Source organism: Pavona decussata, unplaced genomic scaffold (genome assembly GCF_977016875.1).
Source record: "Pavona decussata unplaced genomic scaffold, jaPavDecu1.1 SCAFFOLD_216, whole genome shotgun sequence".
Classification (NCBI taxonomy): domain Eukaryota; kingdom Metazoa; phylum Cnidaria; class Anthozoa; order Scleractinia; family Agariciidae; genus Pavona; species Pavona decussata.
Genome location: NW_028145621.1, coordinates 483,196 through 502,215, shown reverse-complemented (window position 1 = coordinate 502,215; position 19,020 = coordinate 483,196). Strand labels below are relative to the sequence as shown.

Genomic DNA, 19,020 nt, shown 5'->3' with positions numbered 1-19,020 from the left:
TCGTTCAATACTACCAGGCTAGTTTTCTTTATGTTGACTTTGTTTGGGTTTAAACGAAAAATCTCGGTTGGATGTAATAAAAAATTGGATCAGTTGTCAAACATTTCAGTGCCAGCTAGAGTTGCTACGGAACAACAAGCATTTATCTTATAACTGTTGTAAGATTGCTGTGCCATGGGCTCCGCCCTGCACGGTCTTCGAAAAGATGACGCCCACCAATCATAGAAAATATAGGAAACCTCGTTCACTTTCACTGTTGTTTGTATGAAACTGTTTCTTGCACATAAATTCAACTAAACAGATTGCGTTTTCGTGTTTTCGCATGTTGATAACTTGACTATAGTTTCCTTCAGTTATTGTTTGCCATTCTTATACAATAAAACACTATGCGTAGAATTTTCAACTCTGATAACAAGACTAAGATATTGTCATTGTTTATTTAAGCGTTCAACCATTCTGTTTTGTTTGAGCATTTTATCGCTGCCATCATGATGAATTTTGATATCAGCCTTGTCAGCCTCTTTTGAAACCCCTCAAAAACGCCAGCTGGGGGCAAAGAATGTAATTTTTTCTAACAACTCGGCCTATTAGCCCGTAACAATAAGAAAATCTGGGTTGAACATACTGACTGTCCAACTGGTAAAATGCCTACTTTGTTAATGGTATCACAGTATTATAAAGTTTTTTGTTTTATTAAAATCTCTGACAAAAGACCTACCAAATCGACCAGCTGGCTGTAGGCTATATCTAACTGAACATCGACTGCTCTGCTCTTGTTAAACACAGGCCGAGAGTCCTTATTATACCCGTCAAAGAGGTCTTTCATCAGCTGGTGCTCAAAGTCCTTCTTGTGGCTTCCTGGGTGATAAGTAATGGAAAGGTCAATATGAGATTTGTGGACCGTAGTCTTGCATTAAGCCATACAATTATTCAAACACGCCGACTTTTGCGGCTTGACGGTTAATGATAACGTGTCGTTCTATTTATCTCACCTGTCGGGGTTGTTGCTTAATGCACACAGTGGGTGTTGTTTAGTCTTGTGGTCACGAATACAATTTTTAATATCACAAAAGTTGAACCTACATGTACAATCTTTGAAATAACTTAACATGATTTTGATTAAAAGAGTTGAACGGTGAGCGCAACGTTCAGTTATCAGTTAATTATTTAGGTCGTGGCAACTGTGGTAGTTGTTACCAGTGCTAATTATTTAATTTCGTTAATAATGCATCATGCCATGACATCGTGTTTTTGCTACTCTCTTGTCTTAAGACTAACGCGATACTTTGGCCACATTGGTGAGGTGACTTTGTTTTCAAGCAGTGGCAATACACGCGAGCCCCATAAACAAATGGAACAGATGTGTATATAAACAGTGACATTATGTAATTTAACAGTTAATAAGTAAATCAAAATTTAATTAAGCGGTTGAGGTATCATTGAGTGCTTCTGTTGAATTCCTCCACCATTAAAATGCGGACTTAAAATTCCAAATTCTATTGTTTTGTCTATGTAGGAAGGATAAAACAAATTGCTTCTCTGCCCCTCCAAATGCAGTGAATACTTTAAATTTTTTTTCTACTTAGTTCATATAACTGAAACACAAATAGACAGTGCTGATTGGTGATCTATAGGATTCGAAAAGTAATTTGAACATGTAGCTTTTGCTGGAAGGGCCATGAAATGCACGAGGCTGAGATTGTGTAGGAATGACTTCCGCAAAACATGAATGAATGATTTCATGATGAATGATGAGTGATTTCATTTCGTCTCTCCTTTGGAAAGAATTCATTAAGGTTCGTGGAAGGGTCATTTAGTGGGTCGATTGTATGTAAGACTTAGACGAAGATAAAACTAGAATTCAGAGATTATAGTCTGAATATTTGAAAACAAAAACTGAAGTAAATTAAAGAGATTTTTGGCTCGCAATTAAGCCGAGAAGGTAACTACAAATATTTGGCATGAATAATGACTATTAACTTGTCTGTGTGCAAGAACGCGTTGACAGCGTAGCCACAAAAAATGCATGAACATAGAGAACTTTCAAGTCATGAGCTTCAAAGCCATATTCGTCTTGGGCCAAATAAACCGACTTGGCAATTGTTCAAACAACATAAATCGTAATTTTACCAAGGTACTCCCAGGACAACATAGCAAACAAATTCCTTGAACAAATTCTAGTTCGAGTTCAGATAATTTACTTGTGTAATAGCGAACGTCTGCAAAATTTCTCCTTCTACCAAGAAGACGATTGAAATTGCGAGGTCCTTTTTCCATTAAAACTGCATGAAGTTAACCGAAATACCACTCGTCCGTTATGGATTATTCAGAGCTCACAGAAGCTGGAGGTTTATACCGGATTATGGGAGGAAAAGAAACGTAAACACAAAGAGCATAAACAGAGGGAGACTATAACATTGTGTTCTATTCTCTGTACAAAGAAAAAGAAAGGGACAATGAATTACGTTGTTTACCTTGAGCGAAAGCACCGTCCAGAGCCTGTACGATGACAAGTAGTCGTAAATAAAGTGTTCCCAGGTGGAGTTCCATCCTAATTCAGCTAGTTCCAGAGTTGTGCCAAATCCGTCTGCAAAAGAATGCACACGTCAAACGTTTGCCGGGGTAAACGTCATGCGTGGTTAGCCAACTGCTCCATGTATCAAGCTAATTAGTTGAATATCAAAAAATTTGACTCTGTAAAAGTTATTCACTGTGATAAAAAATAGTGTAGTCTTGCCTCAAGTGTGTCCAAGCCTTATTCTCCTTAAGCCATTTACTTAGAAATTGTGTGGTAATTAGCAAGGAATGAAACGAATTTGTGAAGGCTCGCTTCACTCTAATAAAAGAAGGCGTGTAAATGTGCTAAAACCACCGTTATTATCGTCGATCGATGACGGGGCAGCGTTATCAGAAGGTGTAACCTTCGGCTTGAGACGTCAAACGTCTAAAGGAGTTCATATCCTATTTTGTCCAGTTCTAGATCACACAAATCTTGCTATTCCGTCCGCAGTTGTTTAACGTGTTTCATATCTGCATTTGCCTACTTTAATGCAAAGTGAAAACTGTGTTTTCAATGGTGTCTATAGGGGCTAATCTTTTCGCACACATTCGTTAATTCCGTAGAGTCAAATATAAAAGGGATTTGAAATGCAGGATACTCTATTCTGCATGCCAATTCGCAGCGCCGATTATAAATAAACAATCATTAACTGAGCTAAGCCGGGTTGATGTGAAAATTGGCATTGATTTCGGCTGTGATATTGGTCGAATAATGAAGGTCCCAGAATCCAGATCATAATTGAATAATGCTTTTGTCCACGCTAAAGAATGCCGCAGAACCGTAGTCTTTGTTCGTACAAATTGTTTTCATTGGCGTTCCCGGAAAGTTTTACAATACCGCATTTCGACAGATAACCCTTGTTTGTTCAGCAAGATAAGTTAACCGTTTCGAAAAATGATGATGAAAATTCCTGCATAACTTCATGTAGTGCTCGAAGTATCGTGAGAAAAAGCTTCATTTGAAAGTATCAACTGCTGTGTGGTTTGGTGTAGCGAGAATAAGGCTTGGACTGTCAACTCAAGTTTCTACGAACTTTTGAACTTTCATCATTCCTGGTTTCTTAAATAACTCGGGGTTTTTTGTTGCCACAACACATCATTTCATTTTGATGAATTAGATTATGTAACACCCGATCAGTTCTTTCAAAAAAGCAAGGTACAAATTACGCAACTCATTATTACAATGTACTCAAAGAGGGACAATATGCCGTTGTACAACCTTTTTCATAGGTGCTAATTTAAGGCCCGATTAAATCGACCTTGATAACAAAAGAGAGTACCGTTTACATGATCGGGATGGACCATTTTGAGGTCGCCTTTTAATCGATTGTGCTTAAAACTATACCGTGTAAACGTTTTCATCTTGTTGAATGTTCTTGTACTGTAAGTTGGTATTTGTTTTAATCACACTCCCAATTTTTTAATAATAATAATAATAATAATAATAATAATAATAATAATAATAATAATAATAAATGACAAATTCGACCTAGTAAACTGACAAGTAGGTTGTTAGCAGTTTGTAACAAGAATCCCTCAAAAGTAGGTTTTTTTTATATGCCTAGCAACCATGCGGTTGATGCATTAGCCACCAGTAAATTTGTGAGTGGTTTTAAGTCAATTTTTTCTTAACGGCCAACTTCGTTACAAAGTATCACCGTCCAACGACCGCTGTATAATAGAGATACCGTTCCATTGAGCCCGCTGCCAAACACATTTTGAATCTCTAGTGAGCCACCATCTTGGTCTTAGCGCCGTTCTAGTGGCTACAGGTTACTAGAGCACGCATGCGTGGTACTTGCGGCTTTGCCATCCTCAAACATTGACCACTTTTCCTGTTCAGACACTTACGGATGACGCCATTGTATACATTTCTTATTTTGTCTAAAATGTGTTTTTTCTTGGTAATTTAGCCATAATTCCAGTTTTAGTATCTGCACGATGACATACCCACAGAACGTGCTTGTACCTAGCTTAGCAGCAAATTCGGTTGAACCAAATCCGGCCCTTCTTGAGTCAAGCTTCAATCGAAGTTCTCAGTCGCAACCCATTGGTGTTAGGAACTGTGTTCCCAGTTGTTTGACTCTATTACCTTAACTTAACAACCTGTTACAAAGCCCAGATATCAACGTAAATAGTCTAAGCCCTGTTCCAAGCAATAAGGCGATTTGCAGTCTTGCATGAACCAGTCGTTTCCAGAAGACCTTTATAAACTTGCAAATATTATGGTGCAGTTAGCTACGATACATCATACTGGAAATATTTTGTCTAATTTTATTATTGATAGGTTGTCGTGATGCCTTTGTTTACATTCTAAAGCATTTGTAAAGAAAGCAATTCAATCCTTTGCCTGTGCAAGGTACTTGCTTAATAAAATATCTAAAGAAAGAAGAGTCATTTGGTCGGGTTGTCATTTTCTGGCTACAGTCCTTCAAAGTGTCGTACGTGACGTTGTGGGTTGCCAGGTTTTCGGAGGATTGTATTACCATTTCGTCATTCGTAATTTAATGTTGCACAAGTACGCCTTACTGTACCGAATTTTTTCCCGTGGATGACACAAAAAGTCTAAACATTCAGTTGAAAAATCATGGGCTATTTATTATGTTGTTAAATGTTGTTATAACTACTCGCCCACGTTTACTTTCATTAAAAAACACTTCACGTTTCGGCTATTGTCCAGACTGAGGCCACCCCCATAAAACGTATTGTTTCCCACCGCCCTCTCCCTCGCATAAGTGGGTCGGTCGGTTGCAACAGAGCAAAAACAATAAAAGAAGGAAAATTCATCAAATTAATAGATGAATAATTCAAAACGAATCTTCAGATTATACGTTCCTTGTAAATTCTGTACCATCAAAAAAGCATTCTTGGCTGTTTTCGAGTGAAGGACGGAGACAAAAGTGGAACTGCAAGGAACTGGCAAAATCCAGTTTCTTTTAACAATGTGGTTGGACACGAAGAAAGGCAAATTAGATTTGATTTAATATTGCATTAACTTATTTTGTGCGGATATGACTGAGAAATATACGGAGATTTCTCTTCGGAGTTTCGATGTGGTAATTGGGGAGACCTCAGGAAAGTAAATAACAGCAGTGTCAAACATTTGTTATTTGCAGCAATGTTTGCAAATCTCATACCAGTCTAAAACGCATACACCTTTCAAGAGGAGCTAATATTATAATTTAGACGAGAAATGTGAACTACATCACAAATACTTGAAAAAATTTGTTCAAATGTGAACCTTTTTTTTTTCAAATGTGAAACTTAATAAAATTCCCGTTTATGAAATTTTCCCCGACATCATAATATTAAAATTAATTTTCAAAAGCAGATCATCACCGTTCATCGCATAGACCAGAGTTTTGTTAAGTAGGAACTAACTTACTGTGCAATCGCTCAAAAAATTATTTTCGCTTGTTTCGTTATCTTCTGTCATAATATACATTATTGCGTACGGTGAATTATCTGTTTTCTTAATTGCCTCAGGTATATTCGAAATAATTTGTGACGACAAACTAAAATTTCCATCAGTGTAATTTCACCTTGAACTTTCCTGACAAAGGAATCTTATGAATTCTTTTCGTAGGACGAAAATTTTGTTTTGTACGCGAGTAATTGCCGATTCAATTCCCTGAAATCTTCAGCAGCATAAGTATATAAACCTAAAGTAACCCAACAGATCAAGCTACGTTAGTCTGCACAAATATTGCCGATCTTTAATAAAAAAAATTCTCGCATAAAAACGATTTAAACAGACTGGACAACGACTTCGCGACTGAATTTCATTTAACTTCCCGCAACCTGTTCCGGTAAAAAGTTATTCTTATTGTCACAGCCGTGTAGGCAGATTATGCTAAATTAAAACAAATATTCCCACTTTTCCATATTGCATTAATCTACAAGGAAATCCAACTTAACCGGTGTAAAATTTGGGCGAAACGTACGCCAGAAATGATTGATTTTTATTAGAACCATTAGCGCGTTATAACAAGGTAAATTTGAAACCGGATACTCTTAAATTTCAATCGTCTTGGTACCCAAGTGCAGCATTTGCGAAGTATCGTCTCGCATAAAATACGTTTAATTCCAAATTCGGTATCTTCGAGAATTAAAATTATGTTCCTCTCGTGAAAACGCAGTCATCGATTTGGTCCCCTTTTGTAGTCGATAAAAATTTAAGATTTCAATTATGAGTCGAGCTGAGTCGAGCAAATCTTTCACAGCAGCTGGTTCTTTTAATAAATATTACATTCGCAGAAAGCCCGCCGAACGGGCTTTGTATATATATATATTTTTTATATTTAAAATGAAAAGCTTTCAAAAGACTGCTAAGAATCATTAACTAGGCGAGAAGAGATAACCCCTTTGGGAAAATTCATACAAGTATTAAAATAAGCTGCTGGCAAAATAACGCACTAACCTGGATGCGGATTTTCGGCTTTCTTAGCTTATCAACACTCTTTTGCTCTCTTCATCCACTTTGCTGACTGACTGAAATCCGTTTAATTAATCATTAAAGAAAACCAAGGTGGGAAATGTGCGATTTCGTGCTGTTACCAGCCGGTAATCTCTCTCGCTGCGTTAAGAGCACCTAATCTTGACTGTTAAAGAGTAATTGTGTTCATAGACGTGATAGGTACTTCACACCGTAGTTAAAGGAATGGGTGGACCTGTGTTTGCTAGGTGATGAAACAAAATCAGTAGAATATGCGAGAAATGCTAATTGGCTACTAAGGGATTTTGAGCTTAGGCCAGCGGAAACCATCCGTGTGATGAAACTGAACAAGCTGGACTTGCAAAAACTGTGGTGCTGGAGAATTACAATTTTTAAAGGTTTGCGAACAATGTAACCACCAGCAGCGTTAATCGTAGTAAAACATTTCCCGCCCTCATCTAGACTGTTTGAAAAAATAAACATAATCCTCATACGCGCTTTGGCTATTTTGTGTATAAATATCGTTATGACACAGGAGATTGAAAATTGAAAACAGTCGATTTTGCCGTGAAGAAATACTCATTAAAAAAAATGAAAAAATAAATAATAATTAATTTCTGGCAGAAAGCATTCTGCTTATCAAATCCAAATTCGTTAGGAATCAAGAAGTTAATGAAAGTTTTCCAATTTTTTTCATAACTTTGATAACCTTTATGACAAAAGTTGTTTTGAGTTACATTTTTCCTTGGGATTCCCTAATCGTGGTGTTTAGAGTTGTTTTTTATTAACACGCGTAATGCGTGAAACCGCATGCAAATGGAGTCAGCGCCGAATATGCCCTCACGATAACAGATGAAATTTAACAATGAAAAATCAGACGCGAAATGGGTAAACAGTGATGTCTCCTACGGCAGTGTGAATCACAAAGCAAATATTACTGAAGAAAAGTTGTAATTAAAACGCGTTTTTCTTCAGTGATTTAGTTAATATATGCTGAAATATGGAAATTGAAGGATGAAGTGTCGAGAATGATTTATGGCCCCAAGGTATCCACTTATTTTCTGTCACAATTATTAAAAAATACATGAGTCCTTTTTCGAATAAATAATTTATACTGTACTCCCCCAGGAAAAAAAAATGCAAGTTGTGTTTTTTTTTTTTTTTTTTCATTAACAGATTCCTACCACATGCCATGGTTACATACACAAACATTAATGCTGAAAGAAAGATTTCAGTTGTCATTTTACGTTTAAGTGTCTACTTTAATTTTTGAAACAGTGCCCTCCATTAACATGGTGGCACTCCAACAAAAAAGTCAGAGGACGCAACGTCAAGGTAAATATTTATTTGTGAAAACTACTTTCTATTTACCATGTTTTTGTTATCAACACACGCTTTTTTCGTTTTCCAAAGCTATATCGGTACAACAAATGCACAATGTACAAGACAGTTTCTTTATTGCTATGTGCGGATGAATTCACGACAACATGCAGTATACAATCCTGACAATCGATCTTGAAAAATTTTCCAATGTTCCTCACGCCTCCCACAAAATTGTTTATGAAATCCGTTGGCCAAGACTTTTATAGAGACTAGAGTCAGTGCTCTTTAGAAAACACCAGTTTCCCCCTCTGGCTAAAATCGTAATTATACTATCGATGGACCGAAAATGTGTCAAACTTGCCAATCATTCAAACATATAGAAAAATGAGTGGTTTTTTTATTGCGTAATCTAAGAACAGTTCAGATTGCGAGCTTACTTAAGTGCGCTTTCCGTTTTTCAGAGATGGCCTACCAGACCAGCAGTCTGCGAACGGAAAGCGCCATTTTGTAGAGCTGGCTATACACAAATCTTCGAATTGACATATTTTGGAGATGATGTGTGTGATTTTGAAGGAATGCAAAGCATTGGCGATGAACCACTTCTTAAAATTTCACAAATTGGTGCATCCGTTGACGAACTTGCCAGTTAGCTCTGACGTGAAAGGCGCCCAGTTTACAATAAAAAACAATGAGTGTGTCAGATGTTTCGTCGGCGTCGGCGCTTTGCTCGGGTTTCTAAGGAAACATAATGCTACAAGGAATTTTACAATTTCCCCTTGAATGATAGGACGCTAGTTCATTGCATGGTCCCCCAAATCTATAATTTTGCAAGATGTTTCCACCTGCTCCTTGGTGTCCGTTTACACGTCCTGCCAAGTTGTTTAAAGCAGGGTTCAGCTAACTCAAGTTCAGTATCAGTTCTAAACCCTGGTTTATAGCTCAGCGATGTAATTTAAACAGGGCACCAAAGTAGAAGCACATATTATTTAAAATGTTGTAATGTGTTCTCAGATCGTTTTGTGTTACCACTAACAATTGAGAAATGTAAAGAGAGACTTTATTACCGACATTATGCTTCAAATCCCTTTTGCCTCACAGCCAAACGTACGTGTCCGCAGTACTTATTGCAACAAGTAAACAACACTTTTAAGTTAAGGACTCTTTCAGACAGGAAGTCCGCGGCCATATGAATATCAACGAACACGTACCAAAGGGCTCACCATAACTGAATTCGCACAACTTAGGTGTCGAACGTACTCCTATAATTTGTGATTACTTCTAGTAATTATTTAGGAATCGTAGGTCAAACGGAGTCGGCTAAGTGTTCTTTTGCTTCAGTGTTTTAAAACCAACCTCGACGTCTTCCTGTCTGTAATTAATACACACAACAGCACAAAAGCCAATAGTTGCTCATCCACCGCCTTGCAAAGAACGTAAAGAAGTGAGTGTTCGGTTGTTACCCAGGTTGAGTTTGCCAATTACCAATCAGCAAAACACTCTAAATTTTCAGTGTTACGTAACCAGCAAAACATACTAAGGCAGAATGTCGAACGCAAGGCAATAATGGCGAGCATTCTCAGGAAGAATGATGCATAAAATTATCAGTAATGTGTTCGAAAGTAAAAAGATGCAAGTCTCGAACAGTCCAACGTTGCAAGAGCTGTCAATCGAGAAAAGCCTAACTCACCGATTCTTGTTACTTACCCTTTCACTTTGCTTCATTTCATTTGTTCATTTGTTTGCTATTCACTTCACTTCACTGTTTTGGCTCTTGAAAATATTGTGTTGAATTGTCTATTACGATTGTTTATCTCAGTTTTATACGTATTCAACAATATCATGCGGAATGTTCAAAGCATTGAGTCGAGACAAGGTCAAGTGATGGCCGTTTTGTTATTCACCAGCTAGGAGCAATAAAAAGACTTCAACATCGTCCCACGCTTGGAAGCGTCAGCGGATGTGGTGTCAAAACGTAATCCGCCAGTGTGAATCCAATTAAGGGGATCCTGGCGATATCCAATGTTTTCCTCTTCGGGATCAGCTTTTTTGGAATAATCTTGTTTGCACTTCCACTCTCTAATCCAAAAATGCCTTGACAGGTGGATCGATGTTATGTGGAGAATTTTATGACGATTTATGGAAATATTTTAAAGAAAGAACTAAAAGAGTGGGCTAGGGCGGACTGAAGATTTAATGGCTTTCAGTGGTGCGACGCTCTGTTAGAATAGCAATTGTCTAAATAATATGGGCGCGCAAAGTGGCGGATGTTGTTAAAGATGACGAACTTAATTGCGCGCTTTTGTCACTACAAAATAAATCTCTGAGTTAGTCGCAATAATTTAGCATTCTTGTTCCCTTAGGGCAAGTGCAATTACAAATTTTTATTGCTTTAAAACATACTGGTCTCTTCAGAACAGCTGTCGTTTCACATTTTGTTTGTTTTAGAACAGTTGTCAGTTTTAAAATTGTCGTTCTTAAACAACTTGCCTACTTTAGTCCCTCGTTGATCTCACAATAAAATTCGCCATCTGTATCAATTTAGTCATTGTGCGAGAATTTAGACAGCTGTTCATTCTTTAGAGCGCCGCGGCACCCTTAAAAGTATGGAAACCGTTTTAACAAAGTGCTTAAATTAGAATTTGAAGTTAATTTCTAAGAAAAGAATACCAAAAAAAACCATTCTCAACCCGAAGTGTTGAGAAGTTGTCTGGTGGTGTGCAAAAAATTGTCGTCTGTCTGATTTTTTTTCCTAAATCACATTCCATGTCCAAAAAAAAAAAAACATTATTCCCGCCAACCCTGGAAAGGAAAAAAGTAACAGATTTTTTTTTTCAAAACAGAAATCGACTTTTTAAGTCCAGGCCCAAGAATTTCAACATTGCGAGAGAATCCGTATGTGGTTAAATTGTAGCTAACCATTGCATGGTCCCAAACTTAAACTGTCAGTTGAGAAAAGCGCCGCTTTTTAAGTGACATAGCTGAGAGCTGGACCAATGAACTTAGTAACAGCTGAGGCCGGAATGGTTTAAGGTTTAAATGACAGGTGAAAATGGGTGAAAATTTTACTGATTTCTCTCTCCCAGACAAGATGTTGATTGACCGACCGATTGATCGACCGAATGTTTAATTTCGAGCAAATTTTGGGATTCAGTATCGTTTAACAGTCGTTCTGTATCCAGATGTGATCAACATAAGGTACCTGTAGGTGATTCGTTCGAGTTAAAAGCCGTCGTAAACAGTTTCAAACTTCAATAAAAAAAAGGGGAAAGAATAGGTCACCATATCCGCGAAAGAGCTTCGCTTCACTCAAGTTACTACATAATGGCTTGCAGTATTCATTTTCAAATACGAGTCTACTGATTCGAGTAGTTCTTGCTATGTCTGGTGGGAACAGAAATTACACAGATAAAGCAGGACTTCGAAACACGTGATATAAAGAAGCTTATAGAATGCATGAAGCATAAGCTGCAATTGAGATAATTTTCTTGACAGGAAAGCATAATATGAAGCAGCATTGACTCAAAACGGCTCTTGCACGAGTGTTCTCAGTAAATCACTACTTTATGCCCGCGAGTGATGGGCAAGCTGTTGTGTCCGACGATGACTCATTTCTCTAATTTTTTTCTAAAAAAGTTTCAGTATAAAGAGGGCCATAGCTAATTAAATGAACGAGAGAATAGGCCACGGTGCTCTTTAAGGAAAAAATAACCATATAGTGGTTGGCTGAGCTCAGCTGTTTGTGACTTGCGTGCGCTAATGACGTAAGCAATTATATATGAGATAAAAAAGCGTCATGCAATTCAATGGAATCGGCTTTGAGGCGCTGTTGCAGTGCACTGCATGAGTTTGTTATAATTGTGGTTGTTCATGTTCGACCCAATTGAGAGAAATCTGGAATTTATTATATGACAACTTCTGTATCATGAGAAATGTTATCAGGCTTAACTTCTCTGTATGCGGGACGTTAGCTGATATCCTGCTTGGAGAGAAGCCAACCGGAGCCCCCACTAGCTCATATCCAGGCGCTGTCAGTCAATTGTGTCACAGGGATTTTGCTGCACTTGGTAGGCATGAGCACTGGGAGGAAAACATTTAGTAGTTTCTCCATCGAATCGATAATCAGCTCTTAGTGATTTCTCCTAAATACATGGGAATAACTCAATAAAATTGGCTATTTTTTTTTCAAGTTGCAGTCCATTTCCCCCTCACCAATCTACAGCCAGAGATACAAGACAAAAACCTGACCCTTATCCTAACCTTTTTATCTATAAATATACTTTTTTTATCGAATCAAAGTAATACTCGTTAACATAGATGACATTGCCCCTTGCAATAGTTATGAAGTCGCATACAGTAGACACTATTCAACACAATTTCAAATCATTCAACAGAGTGGCCAAACGAATTCATCAGTCTTAATTCAACAACGTTGAGAGAAGTTGATTCGAAAGGTCGAATTCAACTCCTTAAATCCAACAATGTTGAGAGAAAGTTAAATCGGAAAGCCGAATTCATTCGGCCAGCCGGTTCAACGTCGGCCAACAAAGTTATCTTCAAAATTAATGTTAAAAGATCGATGTTAAATTCGTTTGGCCGACCGCCACAGCAACTGAAAATGAAACATGTTCTTAATTCACACTATGTTTCCCTCCCCCCTGCCTACTTCCTAGCTTACGTACCGACGTTACTGGACACGATTTCCTTCTTGCGTCGAAAACGGAGAATAAACGAGACGTCAACGCGAAGGCTGTTAATAATCTACCCCATTTCAATGTTTGTTTGAATCGTGAGATCACAATTAAAGCCAAAGTGGACTGTATTGTAACCAAATTTACGCCAATGGAAGCCTAAATAGTATCATCAGGTTTTCTTAAACTTCTATGCACGGAAACTGTCGAATAGAAAGGGGTTGAAATGGATTCCAACTTGAAAAAGTCAAGCTAACTTTTTGGGTTTTTAACGTGCTTCTTTGGTAAAATATTTAAATCGGTAAAAAACTGATTGTGGTTCGTTTCTTTGTTTTAAAGATTCACTTCACATCGTCCCCATGTTTTTACTTTTTTCATTGCACTGATGCCACACATCGACATTTAAATGCTAACAGTGTCCAGGGGCCCGTTTCTCGAAAGTCTGGTAACTTATCGGGCCCAATAAATGTCTTTGGTGATAAATGTTTTTTAACAGAAGTCAACTTCTGTTAACTTGGAATACTAAATTTTAAAATCTTATAATTCTATGAAAACATTGGCCGGGTACCACGTCTGTAATCACTGTGTAATCGGTGAAAAAACATTTAAAAATATTCTTTTCGGGCCCGGTAAGTTAGCGGGTCTTTCGAAAAACGTGCCCCAGGTTTTTAAATTCGCTGGAGCATTCGAACTCTGAGTACAAGTCAGTAATGCGAGTGTCATAGGTGCGACTCCTTTTGGGACAACTTTCTGAAACAAAAACATCTTCCTTGTATAAACTGATTGTTTCAATTTTTTATGATCAATGCTCCTTTTTTGGGGGGAAAAGGTCACACTTCTATGCGTCCCAATAATAATGAGCATGATTCTTGCAATGTTATCGTTATCGCTCTGTGTTATCCTTGGCTCCAATAAGACCGAAATTAATGGCAAATTTTCGGGTAATTAGCGTGCCCACCGCAGCTTATCGACGCGAGATAAAGCCTAAACTTAACACAAACAAAATCGCAAATTCTTCTTCTGTTAATGTTTACACAACTCTTGACAATGTATGTGCCCCAGAACTTTGTTTCAAGAGGCTTGCTATTGCTTATTATTGAAAATAACTCGAGTACACAGTTTATGCGAAGAGACTTGAGCGAGGGTGGGCAAAAACGAAAAATTTGTTCAGTGAATGATTTCGCGAAACCCAAATATCGCCTTAATCGGTGCATACTGAACTTGGCTCCGATAAGGTCGTAAGGCGTAACATTGCACTGAGATATAACCCGTTATCGCAACTTACCCCAGACAGTTTACGCTACATGTTCCTTAAATGACTCCAAATCCCGCATTAAGCTATCAAGTCCGGGATCGCTGGTTGGAGCATGTATTGTTTTGTGGTGGCTTATAGAATACCTTCACAGCTACGTGGCGAATGTGAAGTGAAAGGCAACGTGCCTGTTACCGGATATTGGAATAACCGACTTGAAAAACAGACGTAAATGAGTTCTTAACTAATAAGCTTATTAGGTGAATCATAATCTAGACGAAAGATTAGCTCGTGAGTGAAGTATCCAACCGCGATATCCTTTTCACCGAATACCAAATTAGGTCCAAGAAGGAATTTAACACTAAATGCCAGTTAACTTGTAACAGTAAAACGCTTGAAAACAAATAACACCTCGAGAAACTTTTGTAATGTGTAATTGCTTTGGTCGGGACAAAAGTAGACAAAAAATTCCGTACAGCAGCACGTGTTTAAATGGACTCAATGGGCCTGTTTAAGTAATTTCCTTGTCATTGTAGCTGAAGACTGGTAATGCTTGAACCTTCAAAACATGATTCTTTTTCCTTACATTTTGGTTTTGTATGATTTTTTTCCTGTTTATAGACTCATCCCACCCCCTTCACAAGTCCTGCAAATTAAAGTGTATCACTCCCACCACAGTCTGTGGGAATGACATCGCACAGAGTGGGTGTGATCACACAACTTGCACAAGGGTCGGGCTATTCAAACGGCACTCTATCCTCTCAATCGCTATCATAAATCTTGAACGAGACAATTCATACTTTCTAGCTGCCTTAGCAAAATCCTTCACTTCAAATCAACTGTCCACCCAACCCTAGCTTCGCGAGGTTTTGCGAGTCACGTATTTCTAGTCCACTGTAGCTGAAGACTAATGGTGTAATGGTGCTTGAACCTTCGAAACATGTCTTCTAAACATAAAGCTATCCATGTTTTTTAAATTTTCTATTGCTTCCATTACAACGGTCACTCTTAAGGATTTCACAAGTTCACAACAACCACTTTGTAGTTGTACAGCATACCAAACAACGCCCGGCTACAGGAAGTTACATTTTGAAAGTGTATATTTAAGTTCTTTGTAATATGTTGTTGTCAACATTCTTGGCCTTGACCGTGTACAAAGTACAATAGATGTTGAAATGTGTTAGAACAACTGACAAATAGAAAACGCCGTAGCGTGAATGTTTTAAAAACAAATGATAATGTGCACGTTCGGGACTATTCCACTTGAACTTGATATTAACTTTGAAGATGGCAAGGTTCCTTAACTAGTCTCAAATAAATATGGTTTGGATCGCACAGTCTAGGATTTCATCCAAAGATCGAAAGTTGGAACACTTTGTACATCATATTTAGTACTGTACTACCATACCAAAGTGCTCCCTTATACAAGATTCATTTGAATGGTCACATCTTGGGGTTTCCTACCGAAACTCAAAATGTACAACCATTCAAGCAGGACAAAGAACACTGAATAAAGTACATCTCGATAGCAAACGTTAGAACCACATCGTACAGCATAATGGTTCCAAGTTTGAGCGCTTCCGCGCAAAGGGATTAATTAGCAACCGCACGAGACACACCCCTGTTCAAAGGTTACTTAGTCTTGATTAATGCTGTATTGTATTTCAATTTCTCTATCACTCTTGTAGCGGTCACATCGTTTTCTACCTCGAAACTACCCCTTAGGTTTCACGGAGAGGTCAGTTAAATTTTGGTTTCAAAATTTTACTAGAAATTGCTTTTGTGGAGCATCATTAAAGTATTTCTCTGACTTTAGCTTTCATCTGGATTGCGACTATTTCTCTTTAGCTTTCGCCTGGATTTCATTTACACTATGAAGAAATGGAACTAGCTTATACAGTAAAGTAATCACGTTTGAGTGTCACAACATCAAGATTTCATCCAGATACTGAAGTGAAAACCACCATGTCAGCTTCAGACGGAATAGAAAACAGCTTCAAGAGAACATACAAACTACTAGCTTTTATTCCAAAAGATGCTCATGGATTACTCAGGAACTTTGGAACTACTAACAGGAAAATATTTTTGAAATTGTAAAAAGTAACTCAGTTTACTTTACTTTGTGATATATGCAGTGTCAAATTCTCGGCCTGTATTGTGTCACTAATCCCTACAACACTCGGTGTGTTCGTGGTACTTTAGCTCAATAGTTCAATTTCCAAGATTTACCAGTCCATCTGAAGGACAACAATAACTTCTTTTTTGTATTCTTGTCGGAATCTCGAGATATTTTGTCTCAAGTATCAAGTTAATTTGGATATGTGTGTATTGGACATCTGATCAAAGCAATCAGTTATGCCGATCATCGCATGATAGCGGCTTTACACTGGACAGTATATAGATCAAGCAGCGATGCATTTTGTCCCCAAATTCCTGCAATACAGCATAAAAAACATCAGACGTTTTTTCATTTACAAATCACCCTTTCATTAAAGCGAGGAATGATGTTTCGTTTCGACGCATTATCTTTGGTATTTATTTGGGCAAATTCATACTAATCGACTCAGAATCAATAGGAAAGCTACAGAAGAAAATTATAAGAGTAATAATATTTTCAGTATATAGGGATTACACTGAACCAATTTTTCAAAAGCTAGCCGAATTCTTCGGTTGGAACAGATTTGTAAAGAAAAAGATATCTTATGTTTCGATACTTTATTGATACCTTTCCATTGACATTCGATTAATTGTTTACCCTGAAGAATACAAGATCATCAAATAAGATTCATATTGATTATGTACGGACAAATTCTAGCAAATATTACATAAAATACATAGAAGGTCAGATATGGAACATTCTTCAAACATCTGTCAAAATCAATACACCGTGAATTTTTAAAAAGAAAATCAGAGAATACAGGTCTTCTTTGTGATTTAATTTCCAGAAATGAATATTGTAATATTTCTATTAAATACTTAAAAGATATGTCATGTTGAAAATTGGCAGTCAACAGCAAGTGGTATCAGGGGCTCTTCTTGTAAGCCCAGTAGGGTTTATGAGAGCTCCTGCTCCTTATTTTATATGCGAATTTGAACTGTATTACAACTTTAAATTGATGAGTACTTGGGGAAAATATACATTGATTGATTGGCTGATGAAATTTTTTTTTTCTTGGTTTTGTCTTTCCCTTAATGCGGAAAACCGGGTCAAATATTTGGAATGGGGAGATTAGTTGATAATCAAACACGCCACACAGGCCGGGTTGCAGCAGTCGAAAGATGAGCAACTTGGAGACATCATTAAAAATATTAATTCATTCATGTTATGCATACAACCTGCTCAGTTAAAAAAGCAAATTCACTTATTCATAATCAAGGCATGTTAGGTTATTTTGTAATGATGCTGTCCCACCACAAACTTTTGAAGATGGGTGTTGTTTGAGAACAGAACTCTCCTCTCTCTCTGCTTACCCTGCTTAGCGCTATATTTTGAACGTGATTTTCAAAAACAAATTATCAGCCACTCACTGTTTTGTGTTTTCTTTGGTCCAAGCACACTAGCACCCTTTCTTTGTCGTGCTTCAATCCGGTTTAGTGTCCCTCGCGCCACTAAGCTTCGCAGTCCTCGAGCTTTGTTGCCGCGTTAGTGCCTAACATTGACAACTGTCTCTCCTTTCCAAACTATGCCAGATATAATGATGGACTTTTTTTTGGTTATCATGGATGTTGTCACTACGATGTCTACCGACCGTTTTAGATTACACCGTTTAGTGTCTTTGTAATCAAAATACTTAGCTTGCGCTTAAAGACTCCTTATTCGGTTACGTGGTCTGCAAAGCGATTACGTGGGTTCTCATTCGATTGCGTGATTGATAAAATCGGAAACACTTTTAGCCCCCTTTTCAAAGCGTCACCGCCCTGGGCGTTTTCTGCTCCAAAGTACCTCATGCATTCAGCGTTAAGGAAGTTAACCAAGATTGATGTTGCTGACAGAGTGAACGACGGCATCGCTGTTATTGTGTTCTGTTTACTCAGTGTAGTTTGTCTATACGGTGTAATGAGATTTGAGATTAATAGCCATGTAGCACTCATCCCTGACAAATTGGAGCTCCCTCTTGAAGATCGGGAACACCTTTAAGATAAGGGGACAGTGGATCTATAAAACAACCTGTTCGCCATATGAGCACGACAAGCATGCCTCTAAATCACCGCAAGTTTGAGCTACCAGCGGCTCAAAGTGCAAAAAGAAATGTATTTAGTGTCAATGTGGTGTTACTATCAGAAACTGTAGTGAACATTTTGAATTCTTTAATAAAGAATAATAATGCGTGTTTGTGTCCATGTAAAATCGCTGAACAAAGCCAGCGAGTACCGTGGAGCGATCTCTAGTTTCTGTCATTTATCATCTGATTTAATTATCGTAAAATTAGGTCTGATTCAACTAATACGTAGTTTGTGTTTGTGTTGGCCAGGAGTTCGCATGTCGCGCTGTGCATTTGCGGCAGTAGATGCATTGAATTAGACGCATTCGGATGATGGGGTTAATCCATTTCTTTTGAAAATAGCGTCATCTTGTCCTTAATCTTGAAAGGAAATCTTGAAAGGAAATCTTTTCTTACGGCTATTTACGATCGATTGTTGATACTCTTTTTGGCCACTTCAGTTCAGGAAAATAGTATAGATGCAGAATGAAGACTTGCCGATCATCTTATCAGAAACTACGAGCGGAAAAACCAAATTCTGCAGATCTAAAACCGCATCAG

General features: G+C 37.8%; 1 protein-coding gene and 1 long non-coding RNA gene across 8 annotated transcripts in view; one reads left to right on the top strand and one right to left on the bottom strand.

Annotated features, from left to right (window-relative positions):
* The window catches only part of LOC146459802 (neuronal acetylcholine receptor subunit alpha-10-like), a 34,686-nt gene that overhangs the window by 6,101 nt on the left and 9,565 nt on the right, over positions 1–19,020 (bottom strand). For 2 of the 7 annotated variants that reach the window (XM_085088924.1, XM_085088925.1), the window contains exons 2-3: positions 2,475–2,587; positions 719–858 (exon numbers count right to left, since the gene is read on the bottom strand). In XM_085088924.1, coding sequence (XP_084945050.1) covers positions 719–858; positions 2,475–2,550 — 216 coding nt within the window. In that variant the 5' untranslated portion in view covers positions 2,551–2,587. Of the gene's footprint in view, positions 1–718; positions 859–2,474; positions 2,588–6,979; positions 7,139–9,381; positions 9,969–10,021; positions 10,658–14,290; positions 14,416–17,785; positions 18,086–19,020 lie in introns of those variants that run through there. The other 5 variants (XM_085088921.1, XM_085088919.1, XM_085088922.1 and 2 more) reach the window with 5 other exon arrangements.
* Positions 1–19,020, top strand: part of LOC146459803 (uncharacterized) — a 46,245-nt gene that overhangs the window by 25,193 nt on the left and 2,032 nt on the right. The gene's annotated exons all lie outside the window — the stretch shown is intronic.